We start from the raw sequence: 9,525 nt of genomic DNA, 5'->3' as shown, positions 1-9,525 counted from the left end.
TCAGAGAAACAACATAAAAACAACTAAACACTAAAAAAAAAGCAGCAGCAGCGAAGGAGGGTGGTGGATCCACGATCCAAACTTAGGTGTTTGCTTCTTATTCGAAGGTGTAAAACACCCCGTCAACCTGATTGAAATTATTCTCTTTTCTCATCCTTGAATTATGTGAGATTACGAATGGAGCTGTTATTCTGCCGAAAAAGAAGACTTTCAACTTCTTTAGGATCAAGGAATTTACTAAAAAATTCCAAGAGAAAACAGCCCACTCCCCATATCTATACACAAAAAAAGCTGCGAAAATACATCACACAAACAACAAAAATACAACCAAACACCAAAAAAATAGCTACAGCAGCAAGGAGGGTGGTGGAGCCACCATCCAAACTTGGGTGATTGCTTCTTATTAATCGAAGGTATAAAACACCCCGTCAAGCTGATTGAAACTATTCTCTTTTCTCATCCTTGAATTATGTGATTAAGAATGGAACTGTTATTTTGCCGAAAAGGAAGACTTTCAACTTCTTCTAGGATCAAAGAATTTACTCAAAAACAAAAAGATTATTCCAAGAGAAAACAGTCCACTCCCCATATCTATACATGCTTTCGTGATTTCCTATGTGCATAAATAAATAGCCAAAAATTGATGTTATAATAGGAAAAGAATAAAAGCAAAGAAAAATTGAGTATTAAAAAAATGAAAAAGAAAAAATTATTGAATGCTTAAAATATTCACAAATCTTCATCATCAAAAGAAGCTACGAAATCTCCCTAGAAACTCAAGAAAAGAAGGAAAGAAAACGACGATGCAGAATATATGGTTAGAGGGGGATGAAATCATTGGTCCATCAAATCCAGGCGTGACCCTTTCATCATCATCACCTTAAACTCCTCGAAATTAATCATTCCGTCTCCATTCCTATCGACGCCGCTGATCATCTTCCGGCACTCGGCCAGCGAGCAATCGTCGTTCAGGCTCTTCAAAACCTCGTGCAACTCCTCCGCCGATATCAACCCGTTCCCGTCGATGTCGTACACCGAGAACGCGTCCTTGATATTCTCCAACGCCTCGTCCGAATCCACGCCCTTGGTGTTCAGCTCCACGAACTCCTGGAGGTCGATGTGGCCGTCGCCGTCGGCGTCCACCTCTTTGATCATCTTGTCCAGCTCCTCCTCCGTCGCCGGGTGCCCCAGGCTGCCCAGGATGGATCCGAGCTCCGACGACGAGATCTTGCCGTCGCCATTGACGTCGAACCTCCTGAAGACCTGCTCCAGCTCCGCGACGATCTCGGCCTTGCAGTTCTGCGACTGCGAGCGCGACGGCATTGGGTTTGTGGTGATCATGGTCGATGCGAGGGAGGAACTGGAGGAGGAGTCGGATTTCTTTTTCCGGCGGCGGAAAACGGATTTCAAATTCATGATTTGGACGGAGAAGAGAAACTTTATGTGTTTGTTAGGAGAGAAAATAAAATGAGAGATGGGGAATTTGGGAAACCGGAAATGGAGGAAAGAGAAAGGTGAATCCTAATGAGAACGGTTAGTTGGTAACGGTATCATCTCATTTTGGAAAAAGTTGAAAAAAAAAAAAATGTGAGTACGAAATTTAAAGAGAGAAGGCGCGTGAACAAACACGGGTTATTTGGGAGATTAGAGCCATATATATAATAGATATATACATATTTGCTATAAAGTCATGCATTCCACCACGTTAATGACGCTACAAATTTTTTTTTTTTTTAATAAGTCCTTCTTTTCTTTCTTCAATGATTACTATTAAAGAAAAACTTCACAAAATTAAACCACACTTGAACTTCTACCGATTTTGAAATCATTTTGAAATTTAAAAGTTCTTAATTAAGGGTATTAAACTTTTAATTTTTTTTAATTATAATATTCTATTAAAATTTTCTGTTAAATCTTGTTAAAATTCTCAAAATACCTCTTTTTTTAAGTGTTTATTTTGTTTTTTTTTTTTATATATAAAAAAACATATATTTACAACATGTATGCAATTTCTTTTTTATAAAAAGAAGCAAGTGTATTTTGGAGACTTTGACAAAAATTAACAAAAAATTCTAATGAAATAGGGTAATTTAAAGTTCGATACCCTTAATTGAGAGTTTTAAAACTTATAATAGTATCAAAACAAGTTGAAGTTCAAGGGTTTTTTTGAAGTTTCCTCTACTATTAATTTATAAAATATCATTATTTTAACAAACTTATATATATATATATATAATGAGCCAATTATATGGAACACGGACAAGTTTGTCACCCAAAATGTTGGCCACAATTCCTCTCCTCTTTCTTTTGTATTAGGGGAAATTACCTTTTACCCCTATGAATTATAACGCCTTGATACTTTTCTCCCATGAACTACCGTGACACACGACCCCCATGAACTACTATTTTATGCCCAAAACCCCCCTTCCGTTAGTCAAAGGCCTATTTTGTCAGTCAAATGCGTTAACTTAGACGGTACTCTACCCGTCACTTTGCCCCCATGAACTACAATTCATTATCACTTTGCCCTATGAACTACAACGCATTGTCATTTTCCTCCCATGAACTACAACACATAGTCACTTTGACCGTCTGATTTAACATCTTTGACTAACGGAAGGGGTCTTTGACTGAAGGAATGAGGGTTTTTGGCATAAAATGGTAGTTCATAGGGTCAGGTGTCACAGTTGGTAGTTCATGAGAGCAAAGTGAAAATGCATTGCAGTTCATAAGGGCAAAAGGTAGTTTCCCCTTTATATTATCATGAAATCAATCACATAAACAATTTTCTCTTCTCAAAGTTGTGACAGATTAATTGCAGGTAAACGGTGCTACAAAACCAATTGGATACATTAACCTATTTTCTCATAGCTAGATTAGAGGTGAAAAAAGAACACAAATTAACGTTTATGAAAATATTAGGGTCTCATGACATATTTTTATGAGAAACATGTACGTTAAAATGCACAAGTCTATACGAGAAAATATTTGTGCTTGATGGTAATTGTTTATTTTTTGTGGACGATTACTTACCTCGAGTGCTACAACTTCCCGTGTGAGCCTCTTACGAAGTTACAGGCTCATTACCGTGTATTATACTCTAATATTAGAGAAAAATATAAAAAAGCCCCCAAACTATCAGCCGTTTTCAATTTAGCCCCCTAATATTCCAAAAGTGATAAAGTAGTCCCCCAAACTACCAAACTTTTAAATTTTGGCCACTCCGTTAGTCAAAACTGTCAGTCTGGACGGAAACTGCAAAACGACGTCGTTTGGATGGGGTGAAGTTACTACAATGCCCTTGTATTTTTTATTTATTTTTTTTTTAATTTTTTTTTTAAAGAATGAGCAAAACGGCGCCGTTTTGCTTAGGGTATAGATTAAAAGTGCATCTTTCAAACATATCTCCTGATCGTCTCCTTCACACACAACCCAGCCGCACGGTCCCGTCCCGTCTGCTCCGATCGTCACCTTCACACGCAGCCCAGCCGCACAGTCCTGTCTACTCTGCCATTTGTCTCCCTCACGTCTACCGCACGGTCCCGTCTCCTCTGCCGATCGTCTCCCTCACGTCTGCCGAACGGTCCCATCTCTACTTCTCTGCCGATCGTCTCCCTCACTTCTCCCTCGTGCAACCGCACGGTCCCGTCTCTACTTCTCTGCCGATCATCTCCCCCACACAGCTGGTCCCGTCGTCAACGATGGAGAAGTTCGCTGGCGAAGATGATGCGAGTGGCTGTGTATTGTCGGTGGGAAGTTCGCCGGCGAAGTCTACCTCTGCGTGTACGAAATGCCTATGCGGAATTGAATCACGAGTGATGACATCTTGCATATAGAAAAATCTTGGTAGAAGGTTTATTGGATGCGGTAAATACAAGGTGCGAATTTAGCTTTTAAAAATTAGGGGTTTTCGATTTCTTTCTTTCTATGTTTCTGCTTTTCTCCGTTTGATTGAATTCTGTACAGTGATTGTTGGTTTGGATTTGTGGGTCTCTTCTAAGAGATGTGTTCCATGTTGTGTAGCCAATGTGTTTGATGTTTTTGATGATGACTACTTATGTTAGATGTTTTTCATTTGATTCTGTGATGAGAATAGAAGACTTAGGCCTCCAATAATATGAATTTGTTTGAGTAGGTAAGCTGCCAAAAAAAAAAAAAAAAAGATATTTGATGAACATATCATAATAGAGTACGTAGCATCTATTCAAAATTAAAGTACTTCTCGTACTAATTATTACTAGATATACGAATAAATTGAAAGAATTATTTTTGTTTTCTTTTCTTGAGAGAATGAAAGAATTTAATTATCACAGATCAATTTGCTCAAATATATTTTTTAGCATGAGATTATGTTATGTGGCTAAAGAGATAAGGCATTAGGTGCTTGAGATATTAGGCACGTACGTTGAGAATTAAAGTACTCTTAATGGGGGCTTAATTCAAATCTAGTAAAAGTCAAAAATATTATTGACATTTGTAAAGGTAGCATTGAAGATGATAAATTTACATGGAGATTTTGTCACACATGTTTGTCCATAATAATGAGACTATAGACAAAGACAAAGAGCTAGGGCAGGCTACACCCATCATAAAGGCACATATATTCAGTGACCTAGTAATCTGGATGTTGATTGTTTCAATAGAATGATCCAACGACCCTCTCTACTTACCAAAAACAAAAATGATCTCACCCTCCAATTTTGCCACGTGATTCTTTAATGTGTTGAATAAAGTTCAAGGTCAAAGTCCTAGCTAGCATTATTTTCAAATTTCTAACTAGCTTATCACTACCAAATAAGGCCGGCCTTGTTTGACGAAGTTTTTGGGTCTCTTCTATTGCATTCAGAATGTTTTCTTTCTTTTCAATGACAATACATCACCCATGTGTTTTTATCTTTTTAATGCTACAATCAAATAGTATAGAGTATTGGAAAATTGAAGGAAAACCATGTATATAGATGTAATTGTTTCCCACTCCAGAAATAGAAATAGTTTGAAAGCTCGGAAGGTCTCCTTTTGTTGTTATATTTTTTCTTCTTTTCTTTTTGACTCTTTGAAATCAAATAACATTGAAGAATTACATTGTGAATTATATTACACTCTGTTTGTGAATTGGTTAGTAATTATCATTTATGAAATATGCAGAACGAAGGTAATCGTGGTTGTGATTATTTTATGTGGGTTGACGAAAAAGCTATACTCCCTATGTCACAGTTTGATGCCCAAATAGCTGATCAGAAGAAAGGTTTTGAAACTGAACTGGCAAAGTTGACGTTGCAAATTGCTGCTGAAAAGTGCAAAAATAATAACATTGAAAAAAACTTAAGGATGTCATTAGCCACTTGTTTGATCTTAGTTTTTTTGTTGTTGTCTTGTTTTGTTAATGATAGGGAGAAACGTCATTGCACTGTTAGTAGGGCAATGTTGCCATGAGAGGGAGAAACCTATGTAGTTTAAGGACTATTATTTAGTGGGTTGTATTAAAGTGCGAAACCTATGTGTTAGTAGGTATATGTTTGAGATGTTTTAGTTTCTTGATATGAAAATTTGATGAGTTTCAATTGTTTGTGCATTCACCTATTCCAACCAAATTGCATTGCTTGTGTTATATAAAGCAGTGTTTACACCTAGTCCTCGTGTAATTGGTGTTTTTCCTGTGCAATTGTAGTTAAGAGTTTGTTTATGATATCAGGAAATGATTTTGGGAAATTAAGTTCAATTTTCTATCACAAATTACAATGGTTTTATACACAAGGTAAATGTGTCTAAACATTAAACCATATATATATTACACATAAAAAATGAACAAATTGTAGCATTGACAAGGTAAATGTGTCTACCATTACCCATATATATATTACACATCTAAAATGACCAAATTGTAGCATTGACAAGGTAAATGTGTCTACCATTACCCATATACATATTACACATCCAAAACAACCAAATTGTAGCATTAACCATATACATATTTACACATCCACAATGATCAATTGTCTCTATAGTAATCCGTTTCCTTGGAGTCTAATATTTTTGCCAATCCGGCTTCTTCCTTTTTCTCTTGTTAGCCTCCATTACTGCAATTGCCTTCTTCACGATCTGTACAATAGTTTTACCTCTTCTTCCAGGCGTTGATGTACATGCAGTAGTGCGCCCTAACAGTTGTTGAGAAGGCTGAGAAGATCCGCATAGTTGAGCAGACCCTCCTGGTTGCGATGTTCCATGTTCCTGCGTCGAGGAGTGTGGGCTCACATTAACCAACTATCAATTTCAAATGAATAAAAGCATAAGCACCCACATGCAATCAACTATCCTTTTTTCTACTGTCTAGAAAGTGAAGCTAGTTTGGATGACAACAGCTATTGTTTTTAACTGGCAATATTTCAATTGAAAAGGGAAAAAAAAAATTAAGATCTAATTATCAAAATTGAAAAATCACATAAAACAATATAGGCTAAATCTGAAAATTTCCAACTAAATATCAAAGTCCCTATTACATAGAATCGTAATAATTACATCATCGGTAATCACATGCATAAATTACACAAACAGCCTCCTACCACATTAACCACCTAACTCTCTCAACATTTGGTAATAGACACTTGTCCTCCCTATCCCATCGCCCATTTTTCCCATCACAGATTTTAACCTATATATATTCAAATTAATCATTTTTTTTTTAGCTTTCATTATCTTCATTCATACTCTTATTACAGTCTAAACAAAAAAATCCAACAAATCCACGTGTCAAATGAATCGATGGAGTACTTTATCGATTCTTCTAAACATAATAATATCATTTAATTAACATCATTCTTCATGTTAAATTGAATTGTATAATAATTTAACAAAAAAACACTTAGTGTATGAAGTACTCACATTAACACTAGCATTTCTCTGAGATTGTGCGGACTGTGTATGAGGAGGTCCATACAACCTTACGGTATTGACAGTACCCTGAAACTTTGTAACATTTCACAATATTAAGTAATTGAAATAACATTTTATTGTGTCATCCAAAAGTAAAATACACCACAAGGAAATAATAGCATCGAAAGAGTTTGCTCACACTAGCATTGCCCTGAGACTGTGGTGTTTGATGTTGAGAAGGCCCATACAATCTGACTGTGTGGATTGTACCCTGAAACTGACCTATACCTCCACCCCTATTCCTTGGTCCACTAATATGCTGTCTAGTAGGCCTTCCCCTTGTCCTTGGTCCACCTCTTTGCAGTCCAATAGGCCCTCCCCTAGTCCTCTGTACACCTCTTTGCAGTCCAGTAGGCCCTCCCCTAGTCCTTGGTCCACCTATTTTCAGTACAGTAGACCTTTCTAGAGTAGATTGAAACTGACCTCTACCTTTACCTCTACCCCTACCCCTAGTACTCCCTCTACCTCTAAAAGATGCATCAGTATCTTGCGAAATCTACAAATATGATGTAAACTTGGTAAATCAAATATAATGAACTAATTGCAATGAGTAATGACATTTAAACAGTTTATGACTTACTGTTTCAGCATCAATGGTTGGTTAGGGAGTTGGGGTCTGACCATGTAAACTTCGCCCACTATCATCTTGTACCTATGATAATAAACTTTTCAAATATTAACATAACACAATATATATAATGAACAGGAAAAAAAAAAAAACATGTAGTAACTCACCTCATGTTGTCTTGCACTATTGCTTCCTCTCCTGTAATTCACTGCCTCTGTTCTGTTCCGTGGACGTGTTCTGCTATTGTGTCCAATCCCTCTGCATTTGCAGCATCTCATCCTCACTCCACCCTTCCTCATACGGTATTGATTAACCTGCTCTTCTTGACCCCTTGTCCTTACTTTTCTGGGTCTCCCTGGTTGTATTCTACTTATGGGGGGGGGGTCCACTTGGTCATAGTTAGTCTTCACCCATTAGTCCTCTCCAAGTATTGGATACACAATGTCATCATAGGCTTTTTTATACATTTCAATAGTATACCAATCATCTGCATAATCATCGGGGTTTGCATTAAAAAACCAAATTGCAGACATTGCATGTGCACAAAGGATTCATGTCATGTCCCATTGTCTACAGCCATAAGTTTTCCTCAACAATTTCACAACATATTATTTATTATTGTGGGTTACTTCGTATAACCCAGCCCCAGCATATGTGCTGTAGCAATGCCCAGCAACCTGTCCAATTTCGTCCAATTTGGCAACAACCCTTGAACATAGCCTACCAGTCATCGTGCGGATGCCATCCCTCTTCGTTTGATATCTCTTCATCAACTTCTTCCTTATGAATTCCAGCATGGATATGATCGGCAGGTCACGTGGATTCAGGATGTAAGCATTGAAGCACTCACAGAGGTTGTTGATAAGTAGATCACACCTCGGGAATGTATTGATCCAAGCCCTGGACCATAAGCTTAGGTCAACATTTGACAAGTAGTTGTATGCATCCTCGCTTATACGCTTCAATTCATCCATTTCCTTATGGAATTCAGCTTCAGTGTATACTGTAGCCGCAGCCTATAACTTGTCTTTCAATGCAAGACCACGATGACATGTGCCTTTGTAGTTCGCATACAAATGCCTCACACAGAACCGATGGTCACCCCCAGGAAGCACCACGACAAACGCTGGTTGCAGCCCCTACAACCACAATGCATAATACACAACACTTGGTTATCTTTTGATGAAAACAATGAAAAAGAAACAAGAAATAAACATAAAGAACTTATAATATAGTTACCTTTTGAAGATTAGAAATAAATGTCCATCCTTGTGCATGGGGTGCCAAGGTCTGAGACCAAAGTCTCAAGAAACCATATCCAACTGTCTTCGGTTTCTGCCTCAACAACTACGAGAGCCACTGGGTACATGTTATTATTGTCATCCCTAAAAATGGCCGACAAAAGCTGTCCTTTATAAATCCTCTTCAAAAAGCACCCATCCAACCCAATGATAGGCCTATAACCCGCTTGAAAACCTTTATTCATGGTAGCCAATGAGAAATACAACCTTTGGAAACATGCTAGATGGTCATGTAAAGGTCTATCAACCTTCATCATCACACAACTACCCTGATTCGTTTGTCTAATGGTTTCACAATAATCCCAAAGTTTATTGTATTGCAGCTTTACTTTTCCCTGAAGCATTTCCTTTGCAATTCTTCTAGCCCAATACAATTGTCAATTATTAACATCAACGCCCCACTTGTCTTTGACTTCCCCAAGAATTGCATTCAACGGCATGTTAGACTGCACTCTAAACTTGTCAATAAATTTATCAACAATCCATCTAGATTTCACAGTCAAATTCATATGTTGTCTTGTACAAGTGTGTTTGTCTTGTATCGTTCTAATTTCAAATGACTCTTGATCCTTGCATTTACGACCGTAAACCCGATACCTACAACCTGGATCCCTGCATACGAAAATACATTTGGCTAGGTAATTTTTTTAAAACCTTATATCCTTCCCCTTCTTCAAGTTGTTCTCCCTAATTGCTTCTCTAAAGACTTTGATTGAGGGAAACATC

The 9,525-nt window shown here is 37.4% G+C and overlaps 1 protein-coding gene across 1 annotated transcript; it reads right to left on the bottom strand.

The window, feature by feature from the left end:
• Positions 1-663: 663 nt before the first annotated feature.
• On the bottom strand, positions 664-1,580 carry LOC132179523 (probable calcium-binding protein CML25). Its single transcript, XM_059592258.1, has one exon. It carries the CDS (start codon positions 1,414-1,416, stop codon positions 835-837), a length of 582 nt encoding a protein of 193 aa, XP_059448241.1. The 5' UTR covers positions 1,417-1,580; the 3' UTR covers positions 664-834.
• Positions 1,581-9,525: the final 7,945 nt, after the last annotated feature.

Source organism: Corylus avellana, chromosome ca4, assembly GCF_901000735.1.
Source record: "Corylus avellana chromosome ca4, CavTom2PMs-1.0".
Taxonomy (NCBI): Eukaryota; Viridiplantae; Streptophyta; class Magnoliopsida; order Fagales; family Betulaceae; genus Corylus; species Corylus avellana.
This window is presented reverse-complemented; position numbering and strand designations above follow the sequence as displayed.